We start from the raw sequence: 21,842 nt of genomic DNA on the forward strand, positions 1-21,842 counted from the left end.
TAGCATAAAATGATAAAGATAAAAACAAAAGGCAACTTTCGAATTACACTTTTGAAATTTTATTAAATAAACTATCAACATTTAATGGATATTAATGTAAACAAGTTTTTCATTTAAAAAGTTCGGATTGTGATACTCGAAACAATTGCAATGTAATGAAAACGATGGTTTAAGATAGATATTGAACAGGAGCGTTGAAAAATCAAAGCTCATTTACTGAATGGCCTAAAGTCATTGAAAAAATGGGTCACCCTCGGTTCACCAAAAATTTCAGGGTTCTCCAGGATATGTATGTCTTTCATTACTTTTTTGTTTACCAACTCCATCATGGTCTGTAGCATTTGGACAGTGGGAAGGTGATGACAGATCAGGAATGGATCCTGACAGACCAGCACATAAGAAAAGCCGAAGAGCTTCTTGTGAATCTGGAATGGTAATAGCCTTTACGGCAGGGTTTTATACTTAGTTCCTTACGATGGCTCGGCCAAACTGTGAAGTACGAATAGATCTCTCGTCACATAAGGCTGATACTATCTGCACTTTCTATACTAGAAGAATTGGGCTTTGTACACCTGCTTTGCCAAAGCAAGTTGGCATTTGTATATTCGGTATCAAAAATTCGAAAAAGTCTGTAATTTTCTGCTTAAAGTAGGTTTATCTCTTTCATTTCTCTCGTCTGATCTATTTTACAAACTATGATCATAGTTGTCTTATAGTTTTTAACTTTTCAAAAATAAAATCAAGTTTTGGTTTCAGTAACAGTTTTATTTGGAAAATGCCGCATATGGAAAAATTAGGAAAAACCATGGCGACATTGCCTGCTCTCTTGTGGCTTACGTGAGTGTTTAGAATGAATTACTATATTACACTAAATATTAAGGTCTACAACTATATAAGTTCAAAGACTACGTCTGGTCGAAATGAGTGCCGGAATAGCAGCCATAATTGGTAGGATGGTGGTTGTTAGGCTAATGCCGCTGCTTGTACTGGTGCCTACTGATCCGATCAGGGGATTTTGGCATGATCCATCGATTGCTTTGGCAGGTCCCATGCATCCAGCATAGCTCATCACATAGGCAAGATAATTCTGCTCAAAGACGCCACGCACCAGACTCGAACCGGGTCCACTGGCAAAAACAATCACATCTTCGCCACCGTGCGTCTCATCCTTAAGAGGCAACGTAGCCATGTGTCTATAGGTGGGGGACTGCAGCTCCGCTTCGCTGAATAACTTCAAAGGCAGCCACACATTGGAGCTGTTCTGTGGACGTGTGTCATTCGCCAAGTGATCGAAGTAGCCAGGTCCGTTGGCGTAAGTAATGGTCTCATAGACCATTGGATCTTTGGGCTTGTGTATGTTAGCGGGACCCAAAATGTCAGTTCCACGCAATGGATAACCATTGAAGGTGACGGCATGTGAGTGGTCGGCAGTGACCAGGATGAGAGTCTCATCGGAATTGGTCATATTGAGGGCCGCCTGCACGGCCAAGTCCAGTTCGTAGACTTCGTGGAGTGCCGCACGTGCATAATTCTGATGATGACCCTGATCGATGCGACCACCTTCGACGAGCAGCACATAACCGGCTGAGCTTGTGCCACGTTCCAGCACTCCAATGGCGGCCTCTGTCATTTCCTGCAGCGATGGTTCTCCCTCTTCCCGAGCAATCGAGTAGGTTATGTGGTTGTTGCGGAACAGACCCATCAAGTGATCCACTTTTTTGACATCCACCTTCAGCAAATCCTCCCGCGTTTTTACCAGCACCCTCTGTGAACCCTCAGTGCCATTCTGCTGCAGCTTCAGCCATTCCTCTGCCAGATTTCGCTGATCGCCACGTGTGCAAATCGTCTCCGTATCTCCCTCAAATTTTACGGTTCGCACTTCGCTTTGGTTTAGCGCTCCCATCGGCGACAGACCGCCACCAAGCACCACATTGAACTTATTGCCAGGAGCACGCTCAACCAGCTGGCGTGCTATATCGGCATGTATGCCCACCGACTGTTGGGGCACCTCAGTATCGCACTCCCAGTCCCGATGATAGATGCGCGCATATGTGGCGGCAGGCGTTGCGTGGGTGATTCGAGTTGTGGTCACCACACCGGTACGTTTGCCCTCCCGTTGAGCCCAGTCCATTATCGACTCCAGTTGTCCCTGGGTGGCGTTGGTCTCGGATCGCGTAGTGTCCATGCCAATGGCGCCATAATCGGACTTAACGCCGGTAAAAATTGCCGTTGCTGTGCCCGCAGAATCGGGTACCTGTTTATCCACATTGTAGGTCTGCAAAGGAAAAAAATTTTAAATTAATAAGTGGAAACTGAATAACCAAACAGCCAGAGATTTTCAGAATTATGATATTTGTATGTAAGTATGAATGAGAATGTAGTACAATGTACTATTTGCCCGGATAAGCATTAAACTGACTAATCCGTACTAATGATAAAGGAGTACCACTCGTACATAGTGTCTATCTGGATAGACTTTAAATCTACAGATATTGAATGAAGAAATATGTCGAGATAATTGTTGAATAATTAAAATTGCAATTTAAAAGTAAATACCTTCAATTAACACTTTTAGGTTTTCAAAGCTCGTAAGTAAGTTTATGTTTTCGAGTTTATACTATAATAACATAGTATTGTTCTATATCTTTACATTAATTTAATATAAAACATCTTATAGTTATCTGTATCGACAGCATAACTTGTTGATTCATTAAATAAATAAATAAATGAATAATAAATAAAAATTTTGCCGTTTAAAAAAAAATAAATAGAGAAGTCGGCTTTGGGTGATTTTTAATGCAAAACTAACCAGATTTTTAAATAGTATAGTATATAGTATATAGGGGTTTTTCTTTAATTCAGTTTTAATTGATTGTACATTTTCGAAATATCAATATGAACGTTTCCTATTATTTTAATTAAACCTTTAAGTGACCTATTTACGTAAATGCCCAACTGACATTGATGATTGGAACTCATTAAAATAAATATTAATTAATATTTATGAATTACATTCATAAAAGAATCTTGCATATCTTCATCTTTACATTTGCTTTTCAACCTTTTCCAGCCATCGATGAATTCGGTGTCTGAGTGCAAATTGTTTCAGGAATACCGAAAAGGTATAATTTCAGTATTAACATTTAATATTGTCATGATTTGTACTTTCATCAAATTTGCCATTTTCTTTAATGGCTACAAAAGATTTTGGTGATATCTAAAGGCAAACACAACTAAAAAATTTAGTGGGAACCAGTTGGAACTCTACTATTCTACTAAAACACACTTATATTAAAATAGTCGATTAAATCTGAATATAAAAATGAATTAAAATGTAGATCAATTGAAAGCCTGTGATGAAAACTAAATTGTAACTATTGTTGTAACGGTCGGCTAAATGTTATGTAAGAGCTGCGGTAATTTCGAATCATTACTCAAACGTATTCTATATGTAGACATCGGCTTTACGTCTCATGAAAAATGCGATTTATTCGTATAATTAGATATTGCAACGCACCTTTGCCAAACCGGTGTTGGGGAATTCGTCGAAAGAGAGCATAGTCTCCTCTCCAAAGCCGGTCTTCAGGTATTGTCCCTTGTAGATGCGACCGGCGCTTATGGTGGACAGACCCATGCCATCGCCAATGAAGATAATAATATTTTTGGCCTTGCGTTCATACGAGTTTTCCTTCGCCCTTTTGGCCTTTTGTATTGTCTTCTCCAGCTGTTGCAGTCCCACCTTGTGCCAATATTGCGCATCTGTAGAACGGATCGGATAAATAAATATATGTAAATACTTATATACGACTACTTGTGCTTTATTGTTTATGTCTGGCAATTGAACTGAACATTTGAGCTAAGCTAAGATCACGTCTTAATTATATCCAGTAAGACTAGTTTGTGAGCTTTAAGCGTTTCCAGTAGGAACTGCTAATTATTTAGATTGTTGCGCTCTTTAAGTACACAGAAGCGGCTTCTACGTGAAAAATATCATTGCTGATTAGAGAATTTCTAGTTGGTCACAGAAAAACCATTAGCGGGATTTTTAACAGCCAACCAAATGTCTCGTGTATATCCATTATAGCTGTCATTGTAATTTTTGCATTTCAATCTATTTGTAGCAGGGGAATTCCACTTATACTTTTACTATACTATACTTCCATAGATCTTATTAGGGTAAGGGGCTTTTTATTTGCTAACGTGACTGATTTCTTAACGAGTGAATTAAGTAACAGATTTATGATGGAGGATGGATGCTTTTCATATTTCAGCACTAGTTTATCAGCTTGCAATTAAACTTGCACCTCAAATAAAATGGCAATTAACCAATATTTCAAGTCTAAGCAGTAAGCCATAAAAAAGTGTAATATCATAAACCTACAAAACCTTTTACAGCCAACATGTAAAGATACCAAAGGCAAATATCTGTATAGTATGGGTATATACAAGTATGTAAGTAGTTCTAAAATTGTTCTCTAGTTAAAGTGTCATAGCACTTTTCAATTATTGTTACCTCGACTCGGTTCCTTTTTCGCTGTCATGGACAATGATATAGTATATAGTATACTCGTAGTTAGTAAAGCCGACAGTTTGTTTTTGCTATATTATGTTTATTATTCAAGCCGTGTACGCAGCTGTGTCGCTGCTTATGTGAATAAAAAAAACAACGACACAGAGCGGCATTCAAAAGTAATAATACCCTCAACGAATTTTGTTACTGATACTAATTTTAAGTTTTCTGCATACAACTCTAAAACCTTACAGTTATTATTATATTTTACAAACTGAAAAATATATATGTGTTCGTATTTGGAATCAGCTATTCAAAGAATGGAAACCATTTTAGATACAAACTGAAGTACTAAGCAGATAAATGCAGCTTTAAAAAATATAAATTAATACAATTTAAATTAATTTTTAAATTTGAAACTATGATATACTATGATATATGATATACTTGTAGATAATAAAAGTAAATATGGTTTATCAAAATATTATCCGAAATGTTAATTCCCATTTAATTCCAAACGACTCACATGGCGCAAAAAGTGCATATAAAACAATTAATAGTCTTAATTGGTTAACTATTATCTTCATCTTTTCAATTTATAGTCATGGTGGTGATGGCTTATGGCTATAAAGTCCTCATAACAAAATAACATATACTATAATTATCTCGAAGCAACGCACTCAAGGTTGAGAAAAATGTGCTTAAAGCCGTGTACCTGATCTAGGGACTGTGTAAAGAACATATTCCAAGGGATATAAGCTATCGAGCAAATAATATAAAATTTGAGAACTTATAAGCTAGTAACAAAGATAAGGTAAAATGAATAATATACTATTAAAAGCAATTTAACTCAATTGTTGACAATTACAATTTGTAATTATTATTGCTGTTATGAGCAACCAGAAAACTTGTATCATTACTACTTATTATGTACTTTTGGCATTAGATAGACATATACCGGGTAAGTATATCAATCATTGTCTTTTTCTAGATATGTATATGTTACCGCATACTCAGGCAATGTATTTTTATAGGTCTTACAAATAGTTTTTATATAACTTAGCACCTTCATTTAGGACCTATTTTCTTACATATTTGAAAATATTTTTTTGATACCTTAAAGACTTGATTATTGTTATATTAAATTGATGATGAAGTAAGCATTTGGAAACATGTTTTTCAGGCCTATTATTTTTCTACATTCTTTTAAATGCTGCGGAAGTATATTTCTTTATTCCGAAACAAACATTTAGTTTTTCGATTTCAAAAATGGCTGATTAAAGACTAGCTCCATATCAAAACTAATTTTTACATGAGCTGAGTACGAAGCCATGTTAAAAAATTATAATATTTTAATATTTTTACAAAAGTGGTCCTTTTATACAAAAATGTATAATAATAATTGAAACCTATTTTTATTAACAAATTCCAGTAAAAAAATTTGAAACTAATGCAAATTACTAAGTACTTGAAACTCAATACGAAATACATACGTACATTAAAGTTAAAATTGTTCGAAAATGTATTAAAAACTGAAATTTTAATTTGTTCGAAAATGTAGAAGAGTTGAGCACAAATATTGTGTCTTCATTGAGGCGTGTTAAAGTTACGCGCGCTATTTGCTTGCTAATTTTCATTGTCAGCGAAACTGATTGGTATGAATATTAGGGTGCTAACACCTTTAATTAATATCTATTCACAGTTCCGTCGGCTGTAAACACAACAATTACTGATGATGGGGGTTTGTTTTTGAACATGCGTCAAAAACAGCTTTCGCAGATATCCAGTTTTAATTAGAATTGGTTTTGCTAATTGCACAGGTTGAACTGATATTTTTGAACTCACTCGTATCTGAGGCCGACACACGCTTGCCAAAAAAAAATTTAATGGAGCAATTAGCTACTGAATAAGCAGAGTACTTAATTAGAATGGAATTTGGTGACAGGCGCACAAAAATTCAAAGCTGTGTAAATATGCGTAAATAACAGAAATATAGTTTTAAAATGTGGATATTACACCTAATTCTGTTTTTACACGGTAGATTGGTTCTTAAAAAAGCCGTGTAAAAAAAGCCGTGTAAAAAAGAGCCGTGTAAAAAAGAGCCGTGTAAAAAAACCGCGTAAAAAAACCGTGTAAAAAAAGTTGATCATATACAAAATAAATCGTGCTAAATGGAATAAAGTAGTGCAACCATATATTATTTTTTTTTCAAACCGCGTTAAAAAAAACCGTGTAAAAGCAGAATTAGGTGTAATCTCTTTTTAGAATTGTCTAAAGATAGTACGTAATGTTTCAAAAAATCATGTCAATGCTAGTGCGGAACTAATATAAATAGTTTCACGTACTATTTTAACGCTTGAATGCGTTCTTAGTACAGGCATCACGTGCGTTTTAATACGATCTAGACGCGTGCAAATTCTTTTGGCACATATAATTACTATACGTCTGAAAAGCAATATTCTATTCCGACCGAAACGCACCTTCAACAATTCTTCCCTGCTCGTCCAGCTTGAATTCCGGTCCGATATCACCGCCAGCGCTGAGTGTTTGGATCAGAGGTGGTGGTTGTACAGTAACCGCCGCCCAGGCCACAGCTACGCCACAAAATAGGATCAGCAAGCACTGCATTTTGTATGGTTTGGAATACTCGCACTATAAACACTTTCTCAATTAAAGACGCGAAACGAAATTAATTTAACGCTCGGGTTTATTTATAGTATACAAGTAGTACTATATCACAGCTTAGCTTTGTGCAGGAAAAGCAAACGAAGACCTCAGCGGGTCATTTGATTTGAATGCGCAAAATGATTTTGTAGCGCTACACTTGTCGCTACTAGACCCCACTAGGTGGATGTCAATTAACGGATTTGCGACGACTAACGCCACAATGGGCCGCGAAGCTCCGTTATATGCTCGGTAACCGATCCAGAACGATGACAGTAGCGACGAACTTCGCGACACGACGACGAAGATAACGACAACAACCACAACGACGACGACGACAATGACAACGACGCCAACACTTTAAACGGACCATTAGAGCTGACATGTGGGGGTGTGCGAGTTTCTCGATCTCGGACTACATATGGGGCAGTATATATTTGAATATTACTTGCACAATTCAAATTGCATCTGTAGATAAAGTCATAAAGTTCTCAGACTGGCACTTGAACGCAACGTTTCCCTATTTGGCTTTTAGGGCCAATTCCAGTCCTGATCCTCCCTATCGTCGTCGAGTGCCATAAAGTGCTCTTTTTTTTATGCATTTATGGGGCTGTTTGTTCTGAGACCGCGTGTCAATCCGGTGATTTATCCAGCCAACTGCTCACGTGTATCTGACGTCGACGGCTGCTGTTCGACTGCTGATTTCCACCTTTATCTGTCCGCTGGGTCGTTTTGAACGACTGTCTCCATATCTCGTGCGTGGTCTGGATGAATTTATTATGTTTTGACATATTATACATATGTATGTATTTTGTTAGTCTTGCTTCATGCGGAATTCATAAAGTTTTCGTCTACTTGTTGGTTTTGTCTTCAACCAGATGACAACTGCGGCACCCGCGGGCGTATGCGTGTTTATTTGTCCCCTTCTTTCTGTCGTACTTTTTTATATTTTTTATCACATACAAGTACACAACTATTTGCTTTACTGAGAAAACCGTGATGGCTTAATTCAAGTACAATCGAACTAAGCAGAAGTAAGAATGATAAACGAAATATGTACTTGTACATACTACATATGTCATTTATTTAAATTCTGAGCTAAACACGGCATCACAAAACGATATGAATTATTTTAAGTAAGCTCGTTATAATGGTTATTGATATTTCGAGTTTGTAAATTTGCATTTATGATTATTATGGGATTGGAACAGTCCAGTTGAACTTGAAATACCTAATGGGGCACGATTGTGTCTTCAAAATATTTCAAATATGTTAGACAAATTAAAGTTTAAGTGATAATTTTAATTCAGTATTATCATTCACAAATATTAATACTAATACCGCTCCTTGCCCATTTATAGTTATTGCTGCTATCTCTGCTTCTTTGATGCAGTCAGAAGAAAATGTAGGATTTGAAAACTTGGAAACCAGGGGGAAATTACATAAATAGTTCACTTGAAAACCAACTAATTATATTATACGTTTATATATATCATATATATATTATATACTTTTAGTTTATCGGCTTAAAACCTATGAGCTTAATCATAAGGGCCACACAGGTCGGCGAAAAAGGAGAAGTAGTTAGGCAGTTGTGTTACATATTGAAGTGGTTGCTTGATTCGGCAGTTGTTATGCTCAGAAGGATGAAGACGAAGACGAAATTCTCTCAATTTCGCAGAATAAAGCCGCGAATTCTCTCTATTCTAACAATGCTTAGCATGAAGCATATAAAGAAACTGCACTAAAATTTTATTCTAAAGAGGTCTTCTTAAATTTTCATATCTTACTTATGCATGTATTTGGTCAACGGTGGTCTCCTTTTGGACTCACAAGTAATGCAACAACATTTCCAATGCTTGTCAAAGAAATTGTTGGGAATTTTAAGAATTTTATGAAAATGTGGCAACATTGCACAATTTATAAATTACAGCTCAACGGCGTTACGGATGTCCATTAAAAGTTGAATTTATTTTCCTTAATTGGAAACGTTTTATGTTATGAATTTTTTTCAGTGTAAATATCTCTTGCTATTTAATAATGGCTCCCAAATCATTCACCCCACTTTGTCAGCCAATGCCAAAAACATGAACATGCCACACATACTTGTATTGTGCATAAATCTTAATTCGCGTTCTAAACTTGCTTCTATTTATCATTATCACTGTTACACGATGTCGCCAATGCACGAGTAAATAAATGATCAGAAGCAGAATCTGATGCAAACCATTTTGCTATCTTTAGGGGTGTCTAAATGGGCCTATTGTTAGCTCTCCGAGATAGTGAGTCAGTGTGTGGACGTGTGTGTGGTTGGGCTTAATTTAAATCAAATCCACGCCACCATCTCGCAGTATCATACAAGTAGTGTTGTAAAAATATGACAGTAAAATATTCACTTGCTGCTCACGTTTTCAAATGACATTGTACAATAAAAACGAAACAAAAAGCTCAAATCTACTCGTTAATGGCGTTAAGAAAGTTTTTGTTGCCGTAATAATTTATATAATTATTATTACATTGTTTTACTGAACATTGTTGTTGGCTATATTTTGCACGCCTTTTTTGTGGAGATGTTATGCCTGACTAGAGCTGGTAGGGCAATAAGTTGGGGCACAAGTTCTACAAGCTGTCGATGCACTAGAGCAACGGCCTTGTAAAGGTCGGGGAAGGTTGAATGTACTGCTGTTTATCAATGAAGTGAAGTGTTCAGCTGCAAATAAATAAATTGCTGCTCGCAACGCTAGTTCCTTTGTGTTAACATATTTTATTTCATATGTATGTATTGTACTTATGTACGTGTATGTATTGTACATTTGTACATAATGTAAATTTTTCATCTTTCATCTTTTATGAAGAAAATGTTACCATTTATGACTTTTAATGTAATGCCCGTCTCTGCTCTGCTAGCACCTCTTATCGTTGGTGTGATCCAAGTGAGTCCTTGTCGCGCTGGTCTCTGCTAACCACCATAAGCTTTCTTTGTAGTGCAGGATCTCCGGATTATTCCATTTTACGTCACCCTGCTGTAGTATTTAGTTCGGTAATTGCCAACGGTATACCGCAACGATTTGGTGCTCCCCGCGTATTGGAAACTTGTAGGTGCGTACACTTAAGTATTAAGTATGTTTCTTCTAAAATGAAGTACAAAAGTTTTCAATACTTTTTAATTGTGTTTCTCTCAGTATATAGAGAAAAACTAGTGCTTTTTTCTATAAATTTCAAATACCTAATTATTGGCCGGCTTCAAAGTACGTTTTGTTCTATTTCGATAATTCTTTAAATATATTGCATTTTTGCTAAAATGTTGTTGTCCAATAATCTTTATAACAATACTGTCAATATTGATATTATAAGATAAGATAAGATAAATATCTATTTAGAGCCATATATTAAACACATATCTTTCCATTCTAGAGCTAAGTATATTCGCCCAAAACGCCCATAAAGAGTACTGGTCACGCACTCCGTTTAAATAACTTAATACCCCCATTGAAACATTTCAGAATTCTAGTGAATGTTCGCCTCGATTTTCAATTTGAGATTTATTTTTGGTTCATACAAAACGGAAGTTCGCCAAATGCTTAACAGTTGTATAGTAAGTATATATTTATTATTGTTGGGATAAAGCCCAATCGTGTAGGTATATACTTACTTATTATGTAGTACATTCATACTTGGAATAATAATACACAACAAATCTGTTTAGTTGCTGTATACTTTTGTTTTGTTTCATTTGCAAAGTCAAGTTCCTAAGCTTTAATTCAGTGGAATTTAATTTAAAAATAAATGTGAAATGTAACTGAATTAAATTAAAAACGCGTTCACGCTAACTAACAAATTTATATACCTTACTGCAGTATTTTACTGCTGAAGCTGTTAAAATCATTGAGGAAGCGGAAACTTTACGAATGTGCTTAACTTTTATAATATTCATAAGAAGGGAAGGGAAAGATTTTAGGGTATGTAGAGCTGCAGCATGTCTGTTGTTTCTTCTGAACACGACACTTGCACCGTAAGCTGAAAACTTCATATAGTCAGTTTTCCAGTTCTAGTAATATCTATTAATTCCAAATAGGTTTTAGGGATACCCCCATTTGGCGCTGCAGTTGCCTCAACTGTTGGCTGTTTTTCTCACAAGCTGACCTCTTAATTATACACAGCACCCATAGAACGCCAGTTTTATTTCGTCTTGTGAAACTTGGTCGATTTTTTATTAAAAAATTGTTCATATTGTCATGTAAAATTATGATCTAGATTTATATTGAACATAATTTGGGGGCATAACATAAGTTAAGGTGGTGGGTAAAAACTTAGACAGATTGCAAATAAATTCAATTTTCACTAGAATTTAAAAACATTTGTGTATAAAATTTCAACTAACAAAAGATATATCAAATATTATGATAGTCAATAAATATTGTTTATAAAAATAAGGAGAGAGACTGCCAAAAAGTGGCGACTATGAAAACTTCTTGCTCATGTAGCCTGTGCGGACATTGCTGGTCGTTGCCGACTTGACTGTCGTCTTGCTAGTGACGGTAACTTCATTCTTATTATTGTTATTTTTCGTTGTGCTGTTGTTGTTGTTGTTGGTGGTGGTGGTACTGCTACTGCAGATGCTGCTACTGCTGGCGCTCAATATCAGGGAACGACGTGGCGGCATCCGCTCATTGACTGCATCCAAGCCCTTGGCCTCGGCAAACGAGTGAATATGTGAGCCAGCCGTCAGACCTTGCAGTGCTGTATGGAAAAATTTTAATACAGATTTGTATTGTCTCCAGAAATGTTGATAATGTTGTATTTTAAATATCACATCGCCCCTTACGTTAAGCAGATAAGTGCGACTATACTTGTTATCGTTCAATTTTAAAGATTATAAACGTTAAAGACCTCTCATGCTGGCCTGAATGTGGAATATGGAAATTTTTCATGCAATTCGCAGCAGACTTATTATAAAATTTGATATACATATGCCTATCAGTTTTGTATGTTGCTATGGACATTTTTAAGATATATTTGAGACAGATTATGGAATATTATGCGCGCAAGGCCACAAAAAGGAAACTATACAGCATAGTAGAGTATAAAGTATAAATAAATATATATTAAATATTTACTTGTACAGGTAGAATAGAATGTAATGTAATTGAATGGAAAAAGCTTGTTCGAAATATTGTGCTCGAATTTAAAAATGTTTCGAATTCATATTCTTCAAAAGGTGTTAAAGCTGAAACGAATATAATGTGAATCACATTGATATTCTTTGCGGATTTAACAGGGACATAGCATAAGGCTGTATTTTCTTTAATAGAGAGAGATGCCGCATTTTGTATAAAGAAGCCGATATACGATTTTTATGTATACGATTCTATGTATGTATATGCTACGTAAAGAGAAAAAATACATAAATAAATAATAAATTAGTAGCAAGTGATAAAATTTAACAAAAGCTATAAAAACAACCTTTTTTAATTCCAAAAAAATCAAGTTAATTAAAACTTACCCTCCTTAAGCGAGTCCCGACCACCAGATAGCGCACCCACAGGCAGAGCACCCGTAGGCGTTAGACCCTTAAGTTGCAACACGCTCTCTGATTCTTCCCTATGGGCGTGCGCAAAAGTTAATGTGCAATTGTGCATTATACTGCAGACGACTTACCTTAAAATCGAAAAAACCCGCGACATTTTTCCAATGGCACGTATCTTGTTGCGTATAATCTCCTTGCGAGCCGCCGACATGCCTACATTATAGAGGGAGTATATGTATATTTAGTGTTTGGCAGAGATCTTTTAAATGACCCTTGCATCACATGTGGTAAGTGTTTGCAATTTTGTAAGCGTGTAAAAAAAAGTATTTATGTTTAGGTTAATGATTGTCAAACAAAGCAATAACACTTACGATTCCAATATATTAAAGTTGCTGAATTTTTTTAATTAATTTCTAGATTATTGTTGGTATTTACTGTTAAAGTTACTGCTAATAAACGCTAAGAGGGCGGCTTGTTTTTCATGGTTTGTAGTTGATAGACTAACAATTTTTGTGGTGTTAGATCATAAAATTGACTTCATAAAGGAACCAAAAGTTCCTTCAACGACAGGCACATTAAATTTCATTACAGTTTCAGGCTCTGTATGAAATACAAAATTGAAGTCACATGCTTTTTAGGCTTCCATTGCCAGTTGTACTGCACACTCCCGTTAAAAAATACTAAAAATTTCAAGTGTTGTACAACATCCTACTTCTTAAGACATGTTTCATTGGGTGTATATTTAACTTCACTTTAGCTTTGTATAAAAGAATAATTGAAATACTTGCGAAACGCAACATTTAAGATAACTTTTCAACCTACCCCCATTACAACTGCAATAAGCAATGCCGTGCAATTTTCAGAGGTATGCAAAAGCCGCCGTTAATAACGCTTCCGAGAGCTTTTCATTCATATTTATCGCATTAGGTAGATGCGCAAACAGCTGCGGCAAAGCTCGCCAAAGCTGATCATCAATAGCAAAGCTCGTTAAGCTCTCGCCACTGTTTGCTGTTAACAGCGGATGAAGTAACGGTAATAAGAACAAGGCGGCTGACCTAAACACGGAGCTTACCTGTCTTACTGGGCGTATTATTGTTATTGTTGTTGTTGTTTGCCGGCACGAGTACAATTTTCTTGCGCAGCTCTGCGTGTACGAGTGTGGGTGTTTGTTGGTGTAATTGTGTTTTTTTGTTGTTGTTTATTATTTGTGTGCAAATACATTTTGAAAATAGTTTCAACAGAAGTTTACAGTTAGCATTATTTTTGTTATTGTTAGAAAGGGCGTAACTAATTCAAAAGAAAATGAAATCCAAACCTAGCTAAGTTTGTTTGTTGTTTGTTGATGGGACACTACACCAAAAACAAAAGTAATTGAGACGATAGCAAGCAAGGAAAATATAAAACATAAATCCACAGCTAGTCTTCGTAAAGGAACAAACTACTATATAAAATTAATTTTATTTTCTGCTGGATTTTTATGTTTGCCATGAAATAATGACGAAAGTTTCCACAAATTATAATTTTATTTTGTCAACGCACAAGTGCACTTTCGTGACCAATCTATCAATTCTTAAACTCTGCGGCGCTTTCCACAAATTTAACTTCTGCTAGCGTCAATCCGCCAGACCTTACCTTGGTAGCCACTTTGACCGATTAAGGAATGTTGTCAGGCGCCCTTTTAGACAGCTTCAAATTTTTAATGGATTGCATGTCCATCCAAAAATACAAGTCGAATTACGGGTTTATATTGCCCATTTTCCATTTTATAGAGAAACACGCAACACCAGAGATGCAATTGGCTGTCAAATAAAAACTAACCTATAAGTGAGCCAGAAATGTATTGGACAGATGACAGCACTATTAACTGAGATTAACAATGCCAACTGTCTTTAGATACTGGTTATCTACCAGTGCCATCATAAATTATGGAGGTGAAATGGGGAAAACTCACTAACACATATTTGAGTGACAAATCGCTAACATTTTTCGTTTAATTGCAAAACAAATTTGGTTACATTTGATAAGTAAACTTGAATTAAACAATAATTTGTAGATGCTTGTTTTAAGAAAAATTCAATTTTAATTCAATTCAATTAAATTTTTTTACAGACCCTAACATTTTGGAAAATTTGCATCAATTTACATTGATTTTAAAGATTTGATTTTCTATGTCTAACCTAAAGTATTTTCAAATACTCTTAGCGACCTTTAAATCTCTACGGTGACTCCTAAAATGGTTCCTTTTATGTATAATTAAAGATTGCTTTCTCATCGACTCCATGCCGACTGAGCTTAACACTCTACTTTCTTGTTCTACCCTTCTCTTTTTTGCAAGTCCTTTTTTGGTGTCGTGTTGACATGAAATCTACATAATTATTGGTAACATTACTCACTGCACTTTCATTTGATTATATTTGATATTATTGATGATGGAATGGTGAAGATAAAAACACTATTGAATCATGCTACGAAATAATGTAACGTAATTTTTCCTATATCGATAATTTGTACGTATTGTTTTATGTTGCAAGATAAATTAACCAACCTGATATTTTAAGGTGATACTTTTATTCATTTCGAAATGAAGAAGTGCCATCGTAACGATAAATGTGTTACGCCCTTTGTAACTGGGATGGACAAAATGTAAATGGTTATTCCTAGACAAGTGTCACACAACAACCAAAAGCGCTACAACATCCAGTTAACTACAACTGTCTACCAGACATCTAGTAACCCATAAATACCATCTACTCACCTTCCTCGAGCTCATCATCCGGCCCTGCCACCAGTTCATCATCCGAACAGATGTTTAGTATGTTGACCAACATTTCGGTCACCTAGAATGATTTATCGAGTGAGTATTATATAGCATCTGTAAAGTAGCGCCAGAGCCAGCCGATGCTCACCTTCTCGCCAACAAATGGCAATGACCACGTGAAGACGTCCATGAAATTTGGCAGCCAGTAGGGATGCGGTGAGCAGTTGAATTGTCGTATGTTCATCACGTTGTTCTCGTACTTGAGCACAGCTGCCTTTTGTCAAATGTTTGGTTAGCCGTTGTTGTTGTTGTTGTAGTTGTCATTGACAAAAAGGCAAGAGTGTGTGTTGTGTGATGGTGTCGTGTAGTGTATTGAGAGCGTTGCGGGTTAACGAAAAAATATGAAAAATTTTTAAAAGGGAAATATCGCAGCGAGCCGTTTTTGAAAATCAAAACGCAAATGCAGCCGCTTCCATTTTTAAAAATAGCACCGAAAGATAAATAAACAAACGAAAGACAAGCCAAGTTAAGGGGTTGGGGTGCGGCTGATTGGGGTAGTGGCGGACTGGCCACACATACCTTGTTGTTGTAAACATCCAAATAGTTAGGCGCCGAGAATATGGTGATTAGCGATGGGAAGCCCGTCACCTGATTCTTACGGTACATGCGATAACTGTAAAACGACGATGGAAAGGGAGAGGATAGACGATGATAAGCGCTAAAGCTGAGACAAAACTAATCCTAATCCTAATGGTAAACTAAAAAGTAAAGTGACTGTTAGTCATACTTATAACTAGTTTTTAATCTTCATAGCCGTATAAACTTTGTGGCAGTTTTTATAGTTTGAAGGGAACTACTAATAGAACTTATTCCTTTAAATATGATGAAGGGTAGATAATTTAGTCATATAGGCGCAAAAATTGCGAAAAATATATCAAAACAAAAACCTTTTCCGTAAGTTGTATGTGTATACGATATATGATTTAAATTTTTTTTTTGTATGTATGATAACTGGAAACTGAGTGGATTTCTAGCTCTAAAAGTATTGATGAGTTCAAGGACTTCGGCTATCAATGCTCATTCAAATGGATGTGATTTATAGTTTTATATAAATTCGCATTGTAAATATTTAGAATAAGAAAAAAAGCAATATACTTGTAACTGTTTGCAACACATATTAAAACAGACTTAGCAATTGCGGTTTCTACAAGTCTATTACAAGTATTGGCGTAAGAAATAATAACTTATGAGACCTTTATACTTCTTTTAATCATCTACCTGGAAATGTATTTAAACACTCACCCCGCGTCTTGAGCTTCATGTGCACGTACTATGGACAATAGATTGTTCTGTTGCAAGAACTCGCAGCAGGCGGAGTAACTGAAGAAATAAGAACAGCCGCGCACTGAATTGTTCGAAAAGAACTCACTGGTCTTCTCATTGCCAAAGTCCTCAAAGGGATCGGACCACAGCAGATCGCACATGGGACCGTAGGCGGGTGGCTCTCTGAAACGATTCAGCTGAATAGACACGATTTAGACATTTATGTGTTGCTGTAAACATTTCAACGAGACGCTCGTCTGCCAAATTTATTACCGATTTGATGTCTTCGAGTGTGAAAATTTCTGGCGACAGGCCGCCGTGTATGCACAAAAATTGTTGGTTAAGCAGCGCGGCCAGGGGCAGACAGTCAAATGCTTCCATGCAGGCATCGTAAATACTTTCCGAATATTTAATGATGCCTGAAAACCACATGCATTGCACCAGAGATGAATATATGGTCACTTAAAATATCATTAAACGCCATTCATTCACTTACACTCCTGCTTGAAGCTAAAGTACTCCGTCAAATGGCGGCACTCGTGATTTCCACGCAACAGAAACAATGTGGTGGGGTAGGTTATCTTCAGAGACCACAAAAAGAGTACGCACTGGACGAATTATAGAAAGTATGGCAAATTAAGTGACATATACAGACAAAATCATACTGTGAGATTGAGTATAAATATTGCAGTTTATTCAAAAATATTCAACACATACTTGTATATTGGTGTTATCTAATGTTACCCTTTTGTGATTATGAAACGCATTGAATGGGTTGATCTAATATCAAAATATTCAATATTTTTGAGGTCAGAATAGCTAATCTCCTCTCTGGGTTATAATTGTTTTTGATTTACCCAAAAGCTTTAGCATATGTACATATTTCCAAAGAAAAAAATGTTCCTGGCGTCTTTTATATGCTGCAAACCCCTTTTAGACTCACATAAAGAAAATAAAAATATTAGTCCATTAAATCAATAAATAACTCTTTTCTGAATGCACGGCTTCAATGCTTTGAATTAACAGAAAAAAACTAATTCTTTTCAGTTTTTCAAGACCCAATGGGCTTACAAGTTAATCATTGAGTATTGTATGACGAAATGGTTTGAAATTGGTTAATCTTACAAGTTACTATGTTTTTTGAGCTAGAATTGTTAACAAACTATTTATATTGTCAGTACATCAGGCATATGATTTGAAATTTGGGAAAATATTGTTATATAGGAAAGGCACATATCGCACATATTCATATTATATATTAGAACTGAATTGTACCCAAACACTAGTCGGGAGTACTTGAAGATCCCTCACCGTGAGCTAAATAAAATATTTGCACCATTTCCAGTACCTAAGCAAACATCTCTTGATTATTAAAACAGATATTAAGAAAAGGACAGTTTGTGATTAGCACAAAAAAAAAGCGCAGCACAGGGCATTAAGGAAAAAAGTAAATTTAAAATTTGAATTAAATGAATAAATAGTTGTTTTCACTTCGGATCCCCTTCATATCAGTCAGTTATTTTCAATGCTGGTTAATTTTTTTCTAATTTTTCTGATGCTTTGCCTCACAATATAATATACAAATACATAAAAATACATAAAAATACATAGAAATACATAAAAATACATAAAAATACATATGCAATTATCCGAAATCGTTATTTGTTGGTATATAATTCTGCAGGTTGGTCAAGTGAAATCGATTTTAAACAAATTAGAAATGAGTTTTTAGTCCCACAGTTTTGAATTGTAGATCCATTTAAAATCGTTCATCTATAACAATATCCATTAAATTCGGCATCGAAAATTATCGCAATAGAATTTCAAGTCCACATTGAAAATCGTCGTGTGGAGTGCGCAACTTAATTGCAGGTTGAAATTTGAGATTGAAGCATATGGATTTTGTAAAATGTTACATTTTGTTCAGCATACGCACCTCTATGCTGAAGTATCCTCTGTCCACATAGTCGCCCAGAAAGAGATAACGCGTCGTAGCCGGTGGTCCACCCACCTCGAAGAGCTTGACCAGATCGAAGAACTGGCCGTGTATGTCGCCACAGACAGTTATTGGTGCCTCCACATCGATCATGTTCTTCTCCTCACGCAGCAATGCGGCGCCATCGTTAATGATCCGCATGGCCACACTCTCCTCGACGCGTCCTTCCAGCAGGAAGTGCTGACGGAGCACATCAAAGTTGGGCTTACCTGTCTTGGGATCGTCGTAAACCTCGGACATGGTGAGCTTGTGTGTGGGTGGCAGGGGCACATCTGAGTTCGGCGAGAAACCAAATGGGAATGGGAATAAACAAACGTTGCGTATACGCAGTGGGCAACGGCGGACTAACGATATGGGTTAATGAGCTGCTGCAACTTATCGGCAATTATTGGCTTAGTTGCTGGCAAGCGGCAGTCAGATTTATGAGCCCACAAATATGCACCAGATGCACGCCACATGACTTTCTTGAGCTAATTAAAAAATCTCAAGTTCGTTAGTGAACATTTGACTGAGTGAGTGCATATAGTAATATACTATATACGAGTGTATGTATATATTAGTCGGAAATCGATATATAGTATGTACGAGTATGTATGCATGTAATTTTTAATTGTCATTATTTGTTGTGTGGAAGATGTGCAAAATTTTCGGGAAATGAGCCAATAAAATGACTTGGCTTTGTGCATCAGTTGTGCTTTATAATTTGTGCTTAAAATAATTCAATTTATTTTTATAACATAATAAAATGTTGGCCCAACAATGTGGTTGCATTTGAAGGCACGGCGAGGCATGGCAAGACAATGCCCGATATATCTTTCATTTCGCTGGCACATACAATTGGGTCAAGGTCGTTTGCAGTTTGTGGGCGGGTTGTTGTCTTGGCTAATGGTATGCTAATTAGCTGATTTAGTTACCGTCGACAATGCGCTCCCTGGTCTTTGTGTATTGCATTTTTTGTTTGCTGCCGCCTGTTGATGGCGCCGTCGATGACGTCGTCGCGGCTGACGTCGACGCTGGCGTAGACGCTGAGGAGACGGCGGCTTTTGTTGCGGAGGACTTTGTCGATTTGTCCGAGCTGGCATTTTTGGTCGACGTTTTTTTTGTCAGCGAACTTCGCGTAGACATTTTTGTAGTTTCTTATTGTTTCTGCTCCTCTCTGTATATGTAATTTTTTTTTTAAATTTTAAATTTTTGCTAAGTCCGCTGAAATTTGAAATTTAATTTCTTTTTCACTTTAGTTTTTTTTTTTGTTGCCCGTTTTTATAATAAATTTTATGAGGCAAAATGTTGTTAGTGCTTTTGCACAATTTTAGCGTTTCTCACTAGCACAAGAATTTGGAAATTATTTGACTTTTGCCTTTATAGACGGCTCACAAACACACATACAGGCACACACATACATAGGCACATATATTCTCATGCATACACTTGGCTATATATTTAGGCAATAAATAAAATTTGTTGTTATATATTATGTTTTCTTCCTCTTATTTATTTATGTATTTTTAGCAAGCAATCCATATCCATATGTATATAGTATACATATATATGTAGCAAATAGACAGCGATTTTTTTTTTGTATATTTTTAATGTGACTTTGTTTAATTTTTTGGCACAGACCACGAGGATTAATGTATGCCAATTAATGTTTCAATTTGGTACAATTATTCAAATGAATCTATGAACTTTGCAAAATCAAAGAATTGCCCAGCATTAGTTGTTGTTGGGCCGTTAAATCACATGACACTTTTCGCATTCAAATGCACTTGCAGTTGCAGTTGCCATAAAATCGCGAATCGCTTGTGCCGCACTAATTAGCTCACACACACATAAACACTTTTGCTCACACACTTCAATCAGCTAATCCTTGGGCGCCGATTTTTCTACTGCTCGATAACTAGTGACGAGCGCACGCAACGCATTTCCAAGTTGTCGCGTCGCGATTTTCTTTAAAACTGCTCGGCCTCACAAATTTTTGCAAATGCTTCAGTCAACATCAAAGGCACAAACACGATGTAGTCGACGTCGACTGCGGCTGTGGCAGCGGCTGTGCTTGCCGCGGTTGTTGTTGCTGCTGCGATCTCCGATCAGCCCCAAATCGAAGAGAAATGATTTCTCTGAGCACTTTCCGCCCTAGACTAGAAACATTCGCGAGCATCGCCGCGTAATGGTCGTTGTCTTCGCTAACAATTGTACACTATTTCGGGAGTATGTAGCGTGTTGTTGCCTCTCATTAACGTTTGTTTATTTATTGGGTTATTGTGACATTCGCGCATCAATTTGTGGCGTTTGCCGCTCCTGTCGCTTGTGCCTGTCCTCTGTCTTCTGTCCTCTCCCACTCACACAATGTCGTTCAACTTGACCGTGAGCAACTGTGCGTGTCCGTGATATTGAGTGTATATTTGTTTGCCTATGTGTGTGTGCGTATGTATGCATGTGTGTGTGTGTGTGTGTGTGCGTATTGTGTGTTTTCATAGCGTTCGTTAAATTTGGGCGCCAATAGGTGGGTGTCGCTATAATTATATAGTCAGTTCAGATTGTGCGCGCCTCGTGCAAAAATATATTTTCGATTTCAGTTCTACACATGCTCTGAAAAAAAGCGTACAGCATATGCGTTAGCGCCTGTATTTGGCGTATCTGCTAATTTCTTGTGGTTTGCGGCGAACTCCAGAAATATTTTAAATCGAAATAGAACTGTTTTTCCTGCGGCTCTTGAAAGCTGGATCGGCAACTATAGCTGATGGCGGATTTTACACTCAATTTATTATCTTGTTTGAAAACTATTTATAGCGGCCTTTCCAGCGGTTTTTAAAAACAATTTTCAGTGCATTTTCTAGCTCTTCTTCTAGCTATTATAGCAGTTCGTATTCAAACTCAAATGAAATTACTTCAAGTAAGTTTCACTTCTATCGCATGTCGTCCTGACACATAATGTTTTTCTTTGTGAATATTGGGTATTTCATATTCGGTCTTGACCAGCTGTAACTAATATTTGATCAGATCGGGTTTTAAAATGATTGGTCAAAGAATGAATATTATTTGGAAAATATTTTGTAATTTCTTT

At 36.4% G+C, this 21,842-nt stretch overlaps 2 protein-coding genes across 4 annotated transcripts; both read right to left on the bottom strand.

Annotated features, from left to right (window-relative positions):
- Positions 1-744: 744 nt before the first annotated feature.
- Positions 745-7,375, bottom strand: LOC115621196 (alkaline phosphatase 4). Its single transcript, XM_030514775.1, has 3 exons — positions 6,991-7,375; positions 3,518-3,759; positions 745-2,275 (listed from the first exon to the last, which is right to left on the bottom strand). The coding sequence occupies exons 1-3, from the start codon at positions 7,136-7,138 to the stop codon at positions 899-901; spliced, it is 1,767 nt and encodes a 588-aa protein (XP_030370635.1). The 5' UTR covers positions 7,139-7,375; the 3' UTR covers positions 745-898.
- A 4,010-nt stretch (positions 7,376-11,385) lies between these two features.
- Positions 11,386-20,733, bottom strand: LOC115620694 (serine/threonine-protein phosphatase 2B catalytic subunit 1). Of its 3 annotated transcripts, XM_030514064.1 has the most exons (13): positions 20,628-20,698; positions 19,693-19,981; positions 18,719-19,050; positions 17,279-17,390; positions 17,056-17,201; positions 16,762-16,979; positions 16,039-16,132; positions 15,608-15,733; positions 15,457-15,538; positions 13,774-13,845; positions 12,833-12,914; positions 12,678-12,775; positions 11,386-11,914 (listed from the first exon to the last, which is right to left on the bottom strand). In XM_030514064.1, the coding sequence occupies exons 2-13, from the start codon at positions 19,901-19,903 to the stop codon at positions 11,634-11,636; spliced, it is 1,854 nt and encodes a 617-aa protein (XP_030369924.1). In that variant the 5' UTR covers positions 19,904-19,981; positions 20,628-20,698; the 3' UTR covers positions 11,386-11,633. The 3 variants fall into 3 exon arrangements, 2 of the variants coding, with proteins under 2 accessions (XP_030369924.1, XP_030369925.1); XM_030514065.1 differs by lacking the exon at positions 13,774-13,845 and having other exon boundaries at positions 20,630-20,733; XR_003995232.1 differs by lacking the exons at positions 11,386-11,914; positions 12,678-12,775; positions 12,833-12,914; positions 13,774-13,845; positions 20,628-20,698 and having other exon boundaries at positions 15,460-15,538; positions 15,608-15,729; positions 19,693-19,796.
- Positions 20,734-21,842: the final 1,109 nt, after the last annotated feature.

Source organism: Scaptodrosophila lebanonensis, unplaced genomic scaffold (assembly GCF_003285725.1).
Source record: "Scaptodrosophila lebanonensis strain 11010-0011.00,11010-0021.00 unplaced genomic scaffold, SlebRS2 tig00000024-arrow-pilon, whole genome shotgun sequence".
Taxonomy (NCBI): domain Eukaryota; kingdom Metazoa; phylum Arthropoda; class Insecta; order Diptera; family Drosophilidae; genus Scaptodrosophila; species Scaptodrosophila lebanonensis.

Bases quoted from the DNA above. Each gene is read 5' to 3' on its own strand.
- LOC115621196 (XM_030514775.1), bottom strand. From the start codon at position 7,138: ATGCAGTGCTTGCTGATCCTATTTTGTGGCGTAGCTGTGGCCTGGGCG. The intron at 3,760-6,990 runs GTGCGTTTCGGT...TCCGTTCTACAG, and splicing joins GCAGGGAAGAATTGTTGAAG to ATGCGCAATATTGGCACAAG. The intron at 2,276-3,517 runs GTGCGTTGCAAT...TTTCCTTTGCAG, and splicing joins CCAACACCGGTTTGGCAAAG to ACCTACAATGTGGATAAACA.
- LOC115620694 (XM_030514064.1), bottom strand. From the start codon at position 19,903: ATGTCTACGCGAAGTTCGCTGACAAAAAAAACGTCGACCAAAAATGCC. The intron at 17,391-18,718 runs GTGCGTATGCTG...TAATTCGTCCAG, and splicing joins GAGGATACTTCAGCATAGAG to TGCGTACTCTTTTTGTGGTC. The intron at 12,915-13,773 runs GTAAGCTCCGTG...TCTATAATGTAG, and splicing joins TAATACGCCCAGTAAGACAG to GCATGTCGGCGGCTCGCAAG.